Genomic DNA, 16505 nt, shown 5'->3' with positions numbered 1-16505 from the left:
ACATGTCAAGTCGAAAAACCCCTATATGCGCACAATAAATTTTGCAACCAAGCGATCCATTTGCACCCACAGCGGCGAGCACGGCCTAACACAGCCCACACTCAACGTCCATCGCTCGATTTCTGCGTTGGGACTTTTAACTTGGCAATTTTTAGAACACAGGGCTCTCGTGTAGGCACACTCGCTCGATTTCCAGTGGAACTTGTGACGTTTTATAGTGACTATATGAGAGCAGTGAGCAGCGCGTTTTATCTTTGGTTGCATGCCCCTTAGTGGCACCGCGCTGACGCAGTAATTTAGCGAAGCAGAGTCAGAAGAGGCGGGCCGGGAACTGTGGCTTTGTCAGGGTTGCGAAGACAGGAGCGCAGAAAGCGGACATCAAAATGAGGAGCTCCAAAATTATTAACCTTGTCATGCCTAGGGCCTCGGCAGCGGCAGCGGCTTGAAGGGCCCGGCGCGTGACCCCGTCGGTGGTGGAAAAGCTCCAGCCCGATGGCCGCGAGCGTTGCCTTTCTTCACCAAGCAGAGTATGAGGCAACGCTTCGAGAATATGTGAGTCGGGCCTGGTTGTTAGCGAGGGAAACGACAATGTCCTGCCACTTGGCGCTGTTTATTTTGTGTATCGCAAGGCAAACGGTTTGCAAGCTTCAATCTGATTGACCTGACGGGCTTGAAGCATTCCTGCTGCCAGGGTCTTGCGGCCTTAGACGCATGCCGCACTGCATCACGACCGCCTTCTTTTCTCAAATCTTGCCGCGCAGGAGGATGAGGCTGCTCACCGTCATCAGGAGGAGGAGGAGCATGACCTCACGCGCGCGACCAGCGATGCGGCGCTACGCGCTATCCGGGAGGGAGGCGCCCAGGTGGGCGCACGGACGCTGTGCGAGTATGTGGTGGAGGGGGCCGGAACCTGGGTTGCCCTTGCCGGGGCTAGGGGCCTGGTTCCGCGTGCAGGCTTGGCTTTGCCGAGGCTCGGGCTGTAGCGGCTAGGCCGCTGCAGCAACGGCCTTGCCCGCAGCACCAGGCCAGCTTTGGCGGGGTGACTGATGAAGGGGAGGAAGGGTTACTTTGCGGTCGAGAATACTGTAACGCGGCGATTACTGAGCCCAGGAGCGATCTTGTCCTCTACTGCTTGCGCCCTCGTGTCTCGAGCCTCGAGCCCTGTGCCCGCCCGCACGAGTGTATCAGGCGGGTATGGCTGACAGTGCGGCGTCCTTGCTGCCCCCGACCGCAGGGCCTGGCGTGGGCGGCTCACGACCGGCAGGCGCAGCTGCGGCGGAACCTGCTCAAGGGGCAGAGTGAGTACGACAGGGCACAGCATGGCGTGGCGTGGTGTGGCGTGGAGTGGCGTGTCAGCATGGCATGACACGGCCCGGCAGCTTTTGTACGGAAGGTTAGGGGCACAACTGCTGGTGGTGGGGGGGGGGCGGCACGCCGCAAACAACCGTGTAGAAGCGGGAAACACATGGCTTCTGCGCACGTTGGTGGTACTTTGGGGCGCGCAACGCGCAGCATGGGCATGTACAAAAGGACGGCTCTCACGCTCCCTGTGTTGGCGTCAACTCATGAGGCGGAGGCAGCCCCTCAATCACTGAGCGGCACGACAGCAACTGCTGGGCAGGGACATGGGGTCGGACCATTGGTTGCAGCCCAGCCGATGGGGCCCAGCTAGTTTGCAAAAAAGATCTCAATTTTCCGCCTCAATGGCCGTCCTGACAACTGGTCCGCCGCAATTCACCGCGCAGACAAGCCGCGCGACAAGAGCTCAGCGGTAACCAACTGGCTCTCCGCTGCCGGCGCCGGCGCCGGCGGCGGCGGCGCCGGCGCCGGCGGCGCGGCCGGCGCGGTGGTCTCGCCCGCCACAGGTCGGAAGCGGCAGGCGGCGTCCAGTGCGGCGGGAGCGAAGCGCAGTCCCTCGCTCCGGCGCAGCTACAGCACGATTACCCGGCCCAGTTTGTGGCACCGGACGGTGCATGCGGACTGGCGAGGCATCACTGACAGTATACTGCCCATCATCAACCCGGACACGCGGGCGAAGCGCGCGTGAGCTCCTAGGGCGGCGGCGGCGGGGGGGGGGGTTACAAGGGGTGGCAGGTCGGGGGCGGCAGTGGGGCCTGGCAGGAGGCTGATGTGGGTTGGTGCCAGCGCCGCAGGGCGGGGCGGGGCGGGTGCGGGGCGGGTGCGGGGCTGGGCGTAGGAGTAGCGACGCAAGGGGCTGCAGGGCAGGGGGGGCGGGTACCAGTAGGGCTGCGGTTGAATGGAGGTGGAACGAGACGGCGGCATGGGTAAGGGCGGTGTGAAGCCTGGCGCGAGTCTGGCGTAGTGGTGGCCGGGGTGCGGGCATGCCGATGTGCCCACCGGGTTGGCATCCGCATTGCAGCTCGCCGCGTCGCGGCCTCCTGTGTCACCTCTACTACTTACCTCCGCGCGTGTTGCCTGGCGCTCTCTCCCGCACAGGTGGGACCTGCTGGTCATGTCCATGGTGGTGTGGACGGCGGTGACGGTGCCGCTGTCGGTCAGCTACGGCATGCCGCACACAACGCCCTGGGACGTGGCCGATTACATGATGACTGTGCTGTTCGGTATTGACCTGCTCATCAACTTCCGCACCGCCTTCTACAACTTTCAGGTCGGTTGCGTCTTGCGTGGCGCGCCGATATGCAAGCGTGCGGCCTGTGTGTGCCGTGTTTCGTTGTGTTTGCGAAGCGGCGAGGAGAGCGAGGTCGAGACCAGGCGCGGCGGCGTGTCGTGGTGTTTGTTGTCGTGTTAGAGAGAGACACTGGAAGGGGTCGGGAGCAAGGGAGTGGGTCGACGGGGGGGGTTGTAAGTACCAGCCCAAACCAAACCAAACCAAGCTAATCCGAGTGGAGTACAGATAGAGGCGGTAGTTGCAAGCGATGATACTTGTGGGATGGGGGCCGAGGCGTCGTGGAGCAGCAGGGGGTGTCGTTATGTTTGTGCTCGGAGGCGGCGGCTCTCAGGCGTACCTGGCCGTACTTTGCCGGGCAGTTCTGACCTCCTGCCCGTTTCCCGTAGAAAACACATCCACGCATGCGCGTGCACACCCTCATTCTCTCTCTTTCCTGTCAAAACATTTCACAACGCATGCGCAGGGCGAGCTGGTGCGCGACTCCAGCGCCATCACGGCAAACTACATGGTGCGTGGGGACGGGGGCGGGCTGGGGCCTGCGTGGGCAGTGGGGTCCGGGTTGTGGGTCACCGGGTCAGGAAACAGCCCAGGACAGTACTGGCCAATTTGCTTGTCAGGACCATACACGCGCATCGATGACACGCATTGGTGTGCCATACCGGCATCTTAGCTGCCCACCCCCCCGACTGTTGCGCGCCGCAGAAAATGTGGTTCTGGATCGATCTGGTCGGCACGGTGCCGTTTGACTCGCTCGTGATCGGCGTGGGGCTGGTGGATCCAAACAACGCCTCCGACAACAGCGCAATGGCGGCGCTGGGGTTTCTCAAGGCGCCGCGCATGCTGCGTCTGGGGCGGCTGCTGCGCTTCCTGGATAGCTTTAAGAACGCCAAGATCTTCCGCATTGTTCAGTTGTTCATGGCTATGATCCTCATCAGCCACTGGTTGGCGTGCATCTGGTACATGTGAGTCTGGTACCGTATGAGTGACGAGGGCGGTGGTTGCGGCGTGGTGGTGGCCGGGCGGCGTGGAGGGATGGGTGGCGGGCGGGGTGGAGGGGAGGGCTTGGGAGGCAGGAGGGTAAGGGCGAGCGGGGGGGACCTCGGGCTTGGGCGTGGCTGTCAACGGGCTGACACCCAGCTATTCGCGCCTTGCTGTGTGCGTTTGTGTGTGTTACTGCATTCACTTTCGTAATTTCTCGAGTTCGTCCCGATCTCGGCCTCTCGTGGCGGTCCCGCGCAGGATGTACCGCTTTGGCGGTAAGGACAACGCCGAGGACTGGGCGTTCAATGTGGCGACGGAGAACGAGGACTCGGTAGGTCCGGGCGTCACACACGCCTCCCGGGTGCTGCTGCAGCCGGCTCACGCGAGCACACGCTTGCATCTCACCCGCACCAATGCACATCATCCACTACACGCCTTGACATAAGGGACACCTGCCACACAAGCGCCTCATCCTGCGCTCCACCCGCATGCAGGGCGCTCCTTAGCTCCTTAGATCCACCGCCCTAATCGCTTCGCATAAGATTTGCTTAAGCCTAGGCACCAACGGTCTCTCTCTCACCCGCTCGCTTTCCCCAAACACGGCACACTGCGCAGGCCATTACAAGCTACGTGGCGTCATACTATTTCTCGTTCCTTCTGCTGGTGGGCGATAACCTGAACGCCTACAACAACTATGAGCGCACCTTTTACGTAATTGTGCTGATCGGTGGTACCTTCTTCTACTCGGCGGTTGTGGGTCAGATGGCAACGCTGGTCGCCACAATGAACGTCGCCGTCAACCGCCACGCGTGAGTGCCCCTTGTACTCACGGGCTCATGGTCTCACGCCCTGTTGACAGTCATGGCTAGGAGAGACACGCGCCTGTCTGCATCCTAAAACATACACTGACGGACGACGAAACCCGTGGCTTCGCTGTCTCCGCTTCACCAACTGCAAACCGCACACGCCCGCACTGACATGCACACACACACACACACACACACACACACACACACACACACATCATCATCATCTCGTTCTAATCCCCTTGCTGCACATACATGCCCGCATTTCTCACGCGCGCTCGCAGGCAAAAGCTGCTGATGGTGCAGGACGCGCTGCGCTACGCGGGCGTGCCTGACCAGTACAACGAGAAGGTGCAGGGGTACTTTGAATACTTGCAGGCGCGCAGCCACCCGGGCGGCGAGGGCATGCAGTTCCTGTCGGAGCTGCCCTCCAGCCTGCACCTGCGGCTGTGCGAATTTCTGCACAGCCGCAGCCTCAAGAAGGTAAGGATTGGGAGGGGCGGCGGGAAGGAAAGGGGTTGTAGGTGCCAGTCCAAAGTGAACCAAACCCAATGCAAAAGAGCGAGGACGAGAGCGTGGCCTATGCTGGGGGAGGGAGGGAGGGAGGGGGTGCGGACGTCAGGCAACTGTTAAAGAAGCGCGCAAGCCCCGCGCCTGGTGCCAAGGCCGCTCGCTCTCGACAGTCCTTGTCGGTGGGGCCTCTGCGGACCCGCCTGGGTGTGTTGCGGCGAGGTTGGGCTAGCACATCGATACCGACGATTACTCCGAATGACTGTGGTGTGACGTACATCGATACCGACGAATGTGCTCGCATCGCTCATGCCCCCAGGTGCCGTTGTTTGCGGACTGCGAGGAGGGCTTCCTGTCGGCTCTGGCTCTGCGCATGCGCATGATCAGCTTGTCGCCCAAGGAGGTCATCTTCCGGGTGGGCGACGCCGGCAAGGAGATGTACGTGATTAAGAAGGGTGAGCGAGCGAGCGAGCGAGCGCCTCAGAAGCTGTCGTTGCACTCGTTTATGGCTACCGTGTAGAGTTCATGTAATGTCGGCCAACCCGCATGCTGAAAGCGATCTGCACCGTGTGTGTGTTGAAAAGAAAACAACAAAACGAAGCCCGCCCAGACGGCGCGACGGAGTTACTTACGGATACCTACCGATACCGAGCGTCTTGTAGCCGCGTCGACCCCGGTAGTCATACTTACCCGCAAAAAGCCTGGAACCCCCCCTCGGGCGATCGACGAACGACCTGACCCCGAGTGGCACCCATATGCTTTGTATGCGCCGCGCCCTGGGCGCGCTACAACGGTGACCCAGCACGCCTAATGCCCTGATTCCCGCCCGCTGTTCGTAGTCGAGCTCACCTACGGGTGATAGAGGAATTGCAGGCACAGGGCGGCAGCAAGAAAGTGTCACGAGCAGGGAAAATGGCGACGGCGATGTTAAGGGCGGCGTGCAGCAAGCAAGCTAGAACACGCATCCCAGTCCCGGCCCACTAATGATTGCGGGAAAAGAGAGCGAGGCTGTGGTCGTCGAGAAACTTATAAGGAGTCATCGGCTGCATGGGGTCAAGTCGGCGGGCGTCGGATGTGGAGCACTAGAAGGCAGCGAACCCCCGAACTGCTGGACATGCTCTAGTGTGTTCGTGCGTGTGGCGCCGTGGGCTGGCGGGAGCTGGCCTCCCGCTCCCCACTCCACGACGTCACCGAGGCTAGGCATGCTCGCGGCCGCAGTGGCCGCGTCGGCTGTCCGAAACGAGCCCCCCGGGAAACATCCATATACTCCCCTGAAAGGAAAAGCGCGCCGGTGTGTCCACCAGTCCACGGGCTGGGCGAGGGGGCGGGCGCATGGTAGTGCTGCGCCGTACGCCGCCGCGACGCCGCCGCGACCGTGTGTGTGTGTGTGTGTGTGTGTGTGTGTGTGTGTGTGTGTGTGTGTGTGTGTGTGTGTGTGTGTGTGTGTGTGTGTGTGTGTGTGTGTGTTGTTGTGGCGCCGCCTGTGACTGAAACCCCAACCAGCTCCGCATCACCGCTCCCTCGCTCACCCTTGGCACCCGTGCAGGCTGCGTGGCGGTGACGTCGCCCAACGGCCAGATGTGGTCTCTCCTGGTGGCGGGCGAGGTGTTTGGCGAGGTGGCGCTGCTGTCCACCGGCAAGCGCACAGCCAACTGCACTGCGCTGGGCTTCGTGGACCTGGCGCTGCTCACCGGGCCCGACCTGCATGTGAGATAACGTTTGTGATCTCGGCCAGACCTGGGGGCGAACTAGAATGCTGTTGTGAACGTCTAAAAATGGACCAATAGAAACACTTTGATGTGCCATTCAAAGAAGTCAGCGCGTGGGTGCAAGGAGCCGACATGGTGGGGGGGATGTAATGTTTGTTTCTCCTGCTTTTACGCTCCTGCTCACCGGCTGCCGGGACCGCGCCTCCCCCGCAGGTGGTGATGCATGACTACCCGGTCAGTGCCGCCATCATTGCGGAGCGGGGCGCGGAGCGCGCGAGGTCGCTGCAGGTGCGCGTGTTTGTAGGTGTGTGTGTGCGTGTGTGTGCGTGTGTGTAGGTGTGTGTGTGTGTGTGTGTGTTCGTGTGTGTGCGCATGCACCGGGCACAGGCGGGCGGGGCTTGGTGGTTGGGCTGGAGTTGATTTTGCTAGTGGATGTTGCAACCGGCGGATGGGCGGATGGGCTACTTGGCATAGCTGGTTGCTTGAGGGTGGGTGGTCGCGGGCTTGCAGTGAACCGTTGTGTGTGTGCCGCCGCCGCCCACCCGTCCGTCGGTCGGAGCCTGTATGAATTCACCGCACCAATACTGTCTCCGCCCGCAGAACAAGAACAAGATGTGGCTAGAGATGTCGGATGATGAGGGTGATGGCGACGTCTGGCTGGGAGATGATCCAGATGATCTGGACGCGGGGGCCGACAACGACAGCATCGGCAGCGCCGCACCGCCGGAGGACGACGCAGACGGCGACGCCGCCGCCGACAGCAGCGACGGCGACGCCGGCAGCAGCCGCAGCGCCGCGGCGGACGGCGAGGGCAGCGGCGGCGGCGGCAGCGACCCGGGGGTTGCGGCCAAAGTGCTGGCGGGGGAGGGTGGCACGCTGACGAAGACGGCGGTCGTGCTTTCGGGCCGATCGTCGCCGGAGGAGGAGCCAGCGGCGGCGGCGGCGCGGTTGGGCTCGGGCCGGCCGCCCTCTGGGCGACCGGGCTCGGGGCGGCGGCCCATGAGTGCGCGGAATGGGCGGCTGGTGGCGGAGGCTTGGAGCCACGGCGACGGCGACGGCGACGGCGAGACGGAGGGCGGGGCGGGTGCGGGTGCGGCGGCGATGAGCCGTGTCAGCAGCCACCGCCGGAGCGGCGGCGTTGGGGCGCCGACGGTGCCGCGGCTCTCTCTGGATCTAATGCACCCGAGCCAACCTGGCAAACCGCAGCCGGAGCCCGGGCCAGGGCAGGGGCCAGGGCAGGGGCAGGGACGGGAAGAGCAGGCGGCGCCGCCAGTGCCGTCCGCGGCGGGTGGTGAGTATGATGGGGCGGTGCCAGGCAGCCCGGTCGCGTCGCTGACGCGGCAGCCGTCACTAGCGCGGCAGCCGTCGCTGACGCGGCAGCCGTCACTAGCGCGGCAGCCGTCGCTGCCGCGGCAGCCGTTGCTGGCGCGATCGACGTCCAGCGGCCGGCGCATGTCTATGTTGCGCCGCCGCGCATCCGTTGAGATGTTGCTGGAGGGCGACGAGTTCGCGGCTGCGGCGGCTGCGGCTGCGGCAGTCATGCGGACGGCGGCGCTGCCACAGCAGCAGACGCTGCTGCGGCAGGCCACCAGCAACCGGCGGCAGTCCATGGCGTTCTGGCTGAATGACGAGGCGTCACAGGGCACGCTGGCGGCGCTGGCCGCCGGCGGCGGCGCTGCTTCGCCTGCCGGCGGCGGCGGCGCGGCGGATGGCTTCACGCCAAAGCAGGACGGGGATGAAATTGTGTGGCTTGCGCCGCGCGCGGGCAGGCGGCGGTCGTCAGACTCTCGTGCAGCTGACTACGCCGACGCCGTAGCAAGCGGCGGCTTGAGCAGCAGTCGAGGGCCGTATCAGGCGGCGCGAATGCAGGCGGCGCAGCAGCAGCAGCAGCGGCCGCAGCCGCAGCTACAATCTCAGCTACAGCCGCAGCCGCAGCTACAGCCGCAGCCGCAGCAACAGGCGGCGGTTGCGGTGCCCGCGGCGGCGTCAGCCCAGCTCTTGCGCATTTCGTCTTCCAACCTGAACTACGAAAGCCCGGCCGCCTCCCACCGCGCCGCCACCGCCATCGCCGCCGCCACCGCATCGCCGGCGGCGCTTGCGGCTGCCGCCGCCGCAGCGGCCGGCGGCCGGCCATCCACCGTTCCCACTCGCATGCCGGCAACGGGCTTGCCTACCTCATCTCGCATCGTGCCTCGCCGGGGCGGCAGCAAAGAGTACACCAGTGCGGACCAACCCTTGGGGGCGGGCCACTCCGCTGCCGCGGCCGCGGCGGCGGCGGCAGTCGCGGCAGCAATCAACGGCGATCCTGACTGGGAGCAAGCGGCGGCATATGCCGTGGCTGCGTCCGCCGCCGCCGCGAAGCAGGGCGCTTGGGGGCCCATGGCTACGCCCGACTCGCCAATAGAATCACCGCAAGGGCGGCCGCCCATGCCGCCCCCTGCTCCCTTGCCGCCAGCGCCGGCGCCCCCGCCTCCGCTACACCTGCACCTGCAGCCGGACCGGCTGCGCAACCGCGCCGCGGGCGCGGGCGCAGGCTCGGGCCCGGGACCGGTGGCCGAGGCGGCGGAGGGCGAGGAGGGGCAACAGCAGCAGGCGCACGCAGGCTCACCCTTTTCCACGTCTGCCTTCTCCCCTGTGAACCTCATGAAGGCCCTTGCCGTCTTATCGCCCTCTCGCATCAACCGCCGCGGCAGCACAGACAACCTCCTGGCCTCGGGCGGGCCCGCGTCGCCCATGCTTGCGCGCCTCAGCACCAACGAAGGCAGCGGCGGCGTGCCGCAGGTTGGCAGCAGCGGCGGCGTGCCGCAGGTCGGCAGCGGCGGTGGCGAGCCGCCCAGCCAGCTGCCGTCTGGCGTCGCCGTCGTCAGCGGCGGTGCGCCGCAGGTGCCCTCCGCCGCCTACCTGAAGCTGCACCGGCGCGGCAGCGGCGGCTTGCCGATGCCGGAGGCGCCGCTGGGCTCGCCCAACGCGCGCCGCGCGCCGCGGCTGAGCACTTCTTCGCCCGAGCCCGCCGGCTCCCGCCACGCCGGCGCCGCCGCCGGCGGCGGCGGCGGCGGTGATGACGGCGGCCTGGTGGATGACTTGGGTCCGCTGGCGGCGGGCGACGAGCTGGAGTGGATCTCCACCCGCGCCAAGCTGGGGCACCAGCTGACGCACACGCGCAGCTCGCAGCTGCGGCACGCCACCAGCTCCGAGATCCTTAACCATGACGACTTAGCCCGGCTGGCGCCCGACGGCAGCCCTGGCGTCGCCGCCGGCGGCGCGCGCGGCCGCCACAGCGTTGGCGGCGGCCCGGCCAGCCTGCTGCCTGCAGGGCAGGCGGCGGCGGCGCCGCTGCACGGGCGCTCCAGCGCCACCGGTTTGAGTGCCGGCGGTCCCAGTCAGGGCAGCACCGCTAACGGCATGATGCAGGCAATGGGCACGGCGCGCTCGCGGCGTGCCAGCGTGGACCCTTACGGCCAGCGCGCAATGGGAATGAATATGTCTATGCGCAGCCGGCGCAGCAGCTCGGGCATGCAGGGCCGCGCCGGCTTTCCGTACATGCCGCCTCCGCCAGACGGCGTCTTCGTGCCGCGGGAGTCTTGGAACACGTTGCTGCAGGTGTGACATGAAGGGGGGGGGAGGGGCGGGGCGGTAGTAGGGTGCTGCTTCCTAGTGCCGTGTACGGGTAACTGCTCATGCTTGGACCCCCCGCACCCAGCGTTTAAGTGTCTGTGTGACCCGCGGTGCCTGAAACGCCGCAAGGCTGCCTGGATTATGCAAACTCCGACTGCACAACCCACCGCCACACCCAACCACAGGCCGTGTCCAAGCTAGGCTACTTCGAGGACGTGCTCCAGCAGCTGCTAGACCTGGTGACGCAACAGGACGAAGCCATGGAACGGCTAGAAGCCAAGGCCGAGCGAGCCAATGCCATGGCCAAAGCAGGAGGCGGCGGCGCCTTTAGCGTGCTCGGCATAGTGGCAGACCACCCCGCGCTCAAGGCGGGTGGCGGCGGCGGTGCGGCGGCGGCGGGCGCAGGCGCGCCCGCCGGAGTTGGCGCCGGCAGTGCGGCACTGGCGCGCAGCTCCGTCGGTGCGAACGGCAGCATCTCGGGTGGCGGCAGCGCCGGCGCGGTAAACGGCAGCAGCAACGGCCGTGGCGGCATGGGCGCAGCTGCCGGCAGTGGCAGCGCCCGCGGTGCAGCCAGCCGCCGCGGCAGCGCGACGGCGCTGGGTGGCGGCGGCGCCGACGGCGCCGATGGCGAGGCGTCGGCGCCGCCGTCGGGACTGCCGCTGTCCGGCCGGCAGCGGTTGCAGGGCACGGTCCGCGCCATCGGCACCGCCTCGCGACTTCGCAACATGCTGGCACGCAGCAGCGGCGGCGCCAGCGGCACCGCCAGCGGCACCGCCAGCGGCAACAACAGCGCCGTCTTCCGGGGCTCCTTCGCCCTGCCGCCGGGCACGGCAGAAATTACCGAAGATGGCGGCGCCGTCGAGCCCGGCGGCAACAGCAGCTCTGGCGGCGGCGTAGGCGGCGGCAGGACTAGGAGCGGCGCGCCTGGCGACGGCGGCGGCTCGGGCTCCATCCGGGTGCAATCCTCAACTGGCATGGGCGGCGGCGGCGGCGGCGGCGACAGCAGCAGCCCCGGCGGCTCAATGCGGCACTCGCTGGCGGCAGGGCTGCAACGGCCGCGGCGTAGCTCCATCCTGGCGGCCGCGTCGGGTCCTACGCCGGGGCTGAAGAGCGCGCTCAAGGGCAGCAGCAGTGTGAACAATGGCGGCGGGCCCAGCGGCACCTACATGGGTGGCGAGCCGGGGAGCCCCATGGGCACCGCGCGCTTGGGGTCGCTCGAGCCGTCCTCGCGACAGGGCACCAGCCTCACCTCCACGCCGCGCGGCCCCGACTGGAAGTAGCGGCGGGGCTGGGGCGGGTGCGGGGCGGGCGGCTTGCCGACTGCTTGCGGGGAGGAAAGGGGGCGCAGGGTGTGCGGCCGGGCGTATGGGCTCGGCTAGGCCCTGGTTGCGGAGCGTTCACTACAGGGGACGGAGCCTCCCGTCGAGAGCTGGTGGGGGCTGGCGCCTCAGCGCCACCAGGCAGGTCCTGCAGAGCGCGGGCCGGTCGCAACGGGTGCGCAGCTTGGCACACAGTTTCATGGCAAGTGTTGTGACTGTGCCGATACATAATGGAACATCAAGATGTGTGTGTGTGTGTGTGTGTATGTGTGCTGTACCGGTATTCTTGGAACAAGGTTCTCGGGTTTGGCATGAGCTAAAGTTGGGTGTGTCGGCAAAGGGTGGATCTCTGTGATGCGACTTGCTACCGACGACCACTATGGAAGCGCCGGGGGCTGCGGCATGTGTGAGTGTGTGTGTGTGTGTGGGGGGGGGGGGGTTGGAGGTTGTTGTCCTGTCCGCGCCCGCAGGGCGGGCAGCGTTCGCATTGCACTTTGGCTGGTGGTTGACAAATAATCAAGTGGTTGGTGAGTGGTGCGACTGGTGCCTAAACGCTGGCGCGTGCAGCGCATTGGGTGTCACAACGTCGTGGGGGACTGGGGTGCCGTGCCGGATGCCAGTGTCAGATGACAAGGGAGACACGTCATCAATACACCCGGTGTCAGCTACCAGGACCTGTCTAGCAGCTGAGCTGCGCGGTAAGCAGTGCTTTCTCAACGTGCGGTCCTGTCTGAATGCCGGGCGCGATAGGCGTTGGCCGTGCTTCAACGAGTTGCCAACGCGCCCGGCAGGAATTTCTTGAAGTGCGTGCTTTATCTTGCGCTTGCCGCAAACGAGGCAAGCACTCAACTGCACGTACATTTGGCTGTGGGGTTGATCAAGCGGGTTGGGTTAGCATTGCAGATTATACGGCTTTAGTACTGCGCATGCGCGAGGGGGGAGTGGATTAGCTGGAATCATAATTGTTGTCTTTCTTTGCTCAAGCAATTTCGCCGAGCGCACGCGCAATGCCTGTGTGTCACAGTACGAAGGCACCGGTCCATGCGAAACCGTGCACGAGCCGCATGCGGTTGGGGATGGGGCATTGTCACAAGCGCATCCGTGACACATATGCACACACAAAGTGGCGGCTTCACGATACAGGTATTCCGGACTCCCGGTTTGTAACAACTCTGAGCCGGATGGTTTCATGGTTTGTATATGCTATGCGAGATACCATATAGTGCTTGTTCTCGCCCGGATGTGTTCATCTTGTTTGAATGTTCGGACAATCGCCTCAATGCATGGGCACGAGTTGAGCGTAGGTGGCCAAGCTAGCCCCTGGGGTTTTGCGAGCGTTTTGGCCATGTGCATTCTTTGCGGGTTGGCGGCGGTTGATGAGGCGTTGCCCTTCGACAATACGCAACACAGTTACATTCATACAAATGCATCGGCCCGAAGACCACTGATGAGCTTTGACGCCGCCTGGTCGTGCGCGTGATGGGGGGAGGGCTCTGGGCTGAGGACACACGCGTATGTGGCGTGGCATACGGGTGCGGTAGTTACGGCACTCCCTGGAAGATGGGAGCACTGCGCCGAGAGGTCAAGCTAGTCAAGCAAGAAGTGTTGGGTCAAAAGAAAGCATGGTACTGCAAATCTGCAATGGAAGAAACCGGCGCAGGACAGGTTGGCCCCATGGGGTGGGAGCGTCCATGATACCTAAAGAAATGAGAGTGTATTCGGGTTCGCCCTTGCGGGCTATGCCCCGGTGCGGTTGAGTGCTAAGAGCTGTTGCTCAGAGCTAGCGTTGGTGGGTGGAAGGCGTTTGCGCTTTGCGTGCTGTCCTGTCGCTCGGGGCGCCGCAAATGCTGCTGTCCAAGGATTGACTGGATGTGTTAGTGCATGCTGTGGCTGATGCTTGTGCCTCACTTTAAATGCCTGTGTGACATGCATTAATGCAGCTGTGCCTGTGCAAGCTCGAAGACAAACTGCCCGATTTCGGCAAGTGATCTTGACTGAGTGTGACGCTGTTGACGTAACATAATGAATGAATGGTGTGCATTGTAAGTACGTTGGCTGTCGATCACCCAGGGCTGTACAGTCGTACATACTTAAGACTTCAGTACTTCACTCGGGGCGATTGAGCAGCCCCCGGTACCTGATACACACGCTCGGCACGTGTGCCAGGGCTGGCCAGGAAGTCGCCTTCAGCCCTTCACGATGAGGCGATGAGCCCAGATCAGCCCGCACGTGCCCCATAACTCCTGGGGGGCAGACCTCCTCGTGCGCACCACTCCATGCACCTGTCCTTGCCGGGAAGGCGGAAATATCAGGTGCCCCGGCAGCATAGTTGCATCCGCAGAAGCATCACGCGACCCGCCGCCGCCCTACGCCGCTCCCTGTAGCCCACCCCTGCACCCCCGTTCACCGACAGCATCAGGTCTTCCTTCACCCAGCCCTCTACCTCGCAAATTGACGTCCCAAGCCTCAGAGGCGACATAGCGCGCGACACGACTCGTCTCGCATCCCTCACTGGCCCAGACACACCGCGGAGCCTCCGCGACCATCAGGGGGACCCCTGGCGACCATAGTTCCTGACCGTGGCTTGTCGTGGCATTCTGCCGGTTACGATGCACATCTCCGCCACCTGTCCCTCCGTTCCCCCCACACCGCTCTCCTCCTCGCTATATTGCATTGGGTTCGGTTTAATTTGGGCTGGTATCTACACCCCCCCCCCAACCCGCTTGCCGGTGGAATGCCGTGCCGGCGGCGTGACAGGTGGCTGCAGACCCAATCCGGCCAAGATCCAAAAGCCCGATGAGTGCTGAAGGTACATACTGCATGTATTCACTTACATGTGCATTTAGAGGTGTAATTGTTGAGCTCTCCAGAGCTCGCTAGTCTTTCAGATGTTCATGCCCTGTGCAAATGCGTTCAAAGCTTGGCCGCCTAGACCAAGCGAGACATAATGCGCTTACTCCTTCTTATAGCCAGCGTACTATGCACACGGTGGACACTGCCAGAGGTCGCGGCGTACCAGCGTGCCCAGCGCCCGAACCTTCAAAACCTCACAGCCGAGGAGGTTCAGCTCGCGGAAGTGTACTGGGCCTATCGCGTGCATGACCGAGTGGTTCGACCGCCGGGGGAGCGCGGGTAGGTGGCTCCGGGAGTTTGTAGATAGACAGACAGGGAGGCAGGGAGCCCCTGGGAGCCCCATGGAGCAAGTTATCAGCGTGGTCAGTAAAGGCCGGTGTGATGAGAGCACAGGGCTAGAGCGTGGCGCTAGAGGCACGAATGGATAGCAGGAAACCCCCCTCCTCTCCACAACAGCGCAAGCAGGCTCGCTGGCGGCAGCAGCCGCCACACGCTCTCTCACACGCTCTCTTGAAGCTCTCCTCCTTCTCCCACCCCTGGTCCTTCACCGCCGCCTCCCCGTACAGCCCTCGGCCGGGCCGGGCCGATCTGTCGTACGCCTTTGTCACCCCCCTGCCGGAGCGGCTAGCGGGTATCGGCTATGTGGGGCACGCGGCACGACTGCGGCTGGTGGGTTGGGGTGTGTGTGTGGGTGTGGGTTTGACCTGGTTTGGGTTTGGGTTTAGGCTGGATGTGGAGGACGGGTTCGTGCTGAAGGATGGCGCTGCAATGGTAGCGGCACCGGCAGGGTCTGCACCCAACAGGGCCTTACTTCCAGCAATATAGGGCCTGTGCTGGCTGTCTGACACGGCGATACGCCCAGCGTCCAAGCGCTCGTGGTATGGTCTTGAGTAGCAATGCTGCCGGTGTCGGACTGCTTGGTCGCAGGTGCTGGAGCGAGTGAGGCGGGGGGCCGCAATTCGTGTGGGGGCACTGGGCGGCAGCATTACCTTTGGACAGGGTGCGTGTGCCCGCGCGTGCGGGCTTTGGGGGAGTGGGGGTTGGTGGGTTGCATGGGGCGGTGCGGGTTTGGAACCGCTCCCGCGGAACGCGGCATTCCGCCGCCGCCGCTCCTGCTGCTCCAACGAGGAATACGGTTGCTGCCGGAACCTGCTGCCGGAACCTGCTGCCGGAACCCTGTCTCCCTGTCTCCCTGTACGCGTGCTTCCGGTTCCCTGTCTCTAAAGGGACGCGGCGTCTGCAGGTTTGGCACCCTCACGCGTGTTTAACCCCTGGCGCCTCCGCTGCTGGCCTGCAGGTGCGGGTGGGCCCGAGTTCACCTACGCGGCCCAGTTTGTGGAGTGGCTGAACGCGGCCCTGCCACCCGACCGCCCGGGCCGCTTCACAGAGCTGCCCGTGCCCTACTGGAGCGGCTCGGGCGGCAGTAGCGGCAGTAGCAGTAGCGGCAGTAGTAGCGACAGTAGCAGCAATGGCAGTGGTGGTGCAAGTGGCAGTAGCGATAACGGCACCAGTAGCAGCAGCAGCAGCAGCAGCGAAGCAGGCAGGTCACTGCTGCAGGAGTCGGCAAGTGCGGCGGCGGCGGCAGTAGCAGACGCGCCAGACGCGTCGGTGGCCTCGCGAAGATTCCATATCCACCCATATCGCTTACGCATCCTGCAGCAGGCCGCAGAGGCCGGGAGGGCGGGTCGGGTCACGGCGGGGCGCGGCCGCAGGAGCGGCGGCCGGCGCCGCGCGGGGGCCAGCGACGGGCAGCAGCAGCAGATGGGTGGGCCAGGAGCGGCATCGGCATCCGCGTCAGCATTAGCAGCATCAACATTAGTAGCCGTCAGTTCGGACGCTCGAGCCGCGGGCATGACGGCAGCAGAAGAGGAGGCGGGGACAGGCCCGGGCGGCAGCGGCGATGGTGCGGCCGCGGCGGGTGCGCCGGCGGCGGCGGCGGCGGGGCCGGGGCGTGTGCAGGTCCGGCGGTTCCGCCACCACTACATGAGCGGCGCCGTACCAGGTGCGTGTGTGTCTGTGTGTGTGTATTAAAAAACGAAACGAAAGCCTGTGTGTGTGTCAT

At 64.7% G+C, this 16505-nt stretch overlaps 2 protein-coding genes across 2 annotated transcripts in view; both read left to right on the top strand.

The window, feature by feature from the left end:
- The first annotated feature begins 55 nt into the window (after positions 1–55).
- On the top strand, positions 56–13648 carry CHLRE_12g553900v5 (uncharacterized protein). Its single transcript, XM_043069054.1, has 15 exons — positions 56–552; positions 762–863; positions 1235–1298; positions 1746–2043; positions 2458–2629; positions 3114–3158; positions 3353–3612; positions 3890–3962; positions 4247–4440; positions 4722–4920; positions 5267–5402; positions 6494–6654; positions 6870–6944; positions 7257–10256; positions 10457–13648. The coding sequence occupies exons 1-15, from the start codon at positions 493–495 to the stop codon at positions 11549–11551; spliced, it is 5934 nt and encodes a 1977-aa protein (XP_042918939.1). The 5' UTR covers positions 56–492; the 3' UTR covers positions 11552–13648.
- A 787-nt stretch (positions 13649–14435) lies between these two features.
- CHLRE_12g553950v5 (uncharacterized protein) overlaps positions 14436–16505 on the top strand; it is a 6666-nt gene continuing 4596 nt past the window's right edge. The window contains exons 1-4 of the mRNA XM_043069055.1: positions 14436–14722; positions 15010–15112; positions 15371–15443; positions 15741–16445. Of these exons, the coding sequence (XP_042918938.1) occupies positions 14538–14722; positions 15010–15112; positions 15371–15443; positions 15741–16445 (1066 nt within the window). The 5' untranslated portion in view covers positions 14436–14537. The remainder of the gene's footprint in view (positions 14723–15009; positions 15113–15370; positions 15444–15740; positions 16446–16505) is intronic.

Source organism: Chlamydomonas reinhardtii, chromosome 12, assembly GCF_000002595.2.
Source record: "Chlamydomonas reinhardtii strain CC-503 cw92 mt+ chromosome 12, whole genome shotgun sequence".
NCBI lineage: Eukaryota > Viridiplantae > Chlorophyta > Chlorophyceae > Chlamydomonadales > Chlamydomonadaceae > Chlamydomonas > Chlamydomonas reinhardtii.
Note: the sequence above shows the minus strand (reverse complement) of the source record. Positions and strands in the feature narration are given on the sequence as shown.

Excerpts from the sequence above, each read along its gene's own strand:
- CHLRE_12g553900v5 (XM_043069054.1), top strand. The coding sequence starts at position 493 with ATGGCCGCGAGCGTTGCCTTTCTTCACCAAGCAGAGTATGAGGCAACG. Across the intron at positions 2,044-2,457 it reads GACACGCGGGCGAAGCGCGC|GTGGGACCTGCTGGTCATGT; the intron begins GTGAGCTCCTAG and ends TCTCCCGCACAG. Across the intron at positions 10,257-10,456 it reads CTTGGAACACGTTGCTGCAG|GCCGTGTCCAAGCTAGGCTA; the intron begins GTGTGACATGAA and ends ACCCAACCACAG.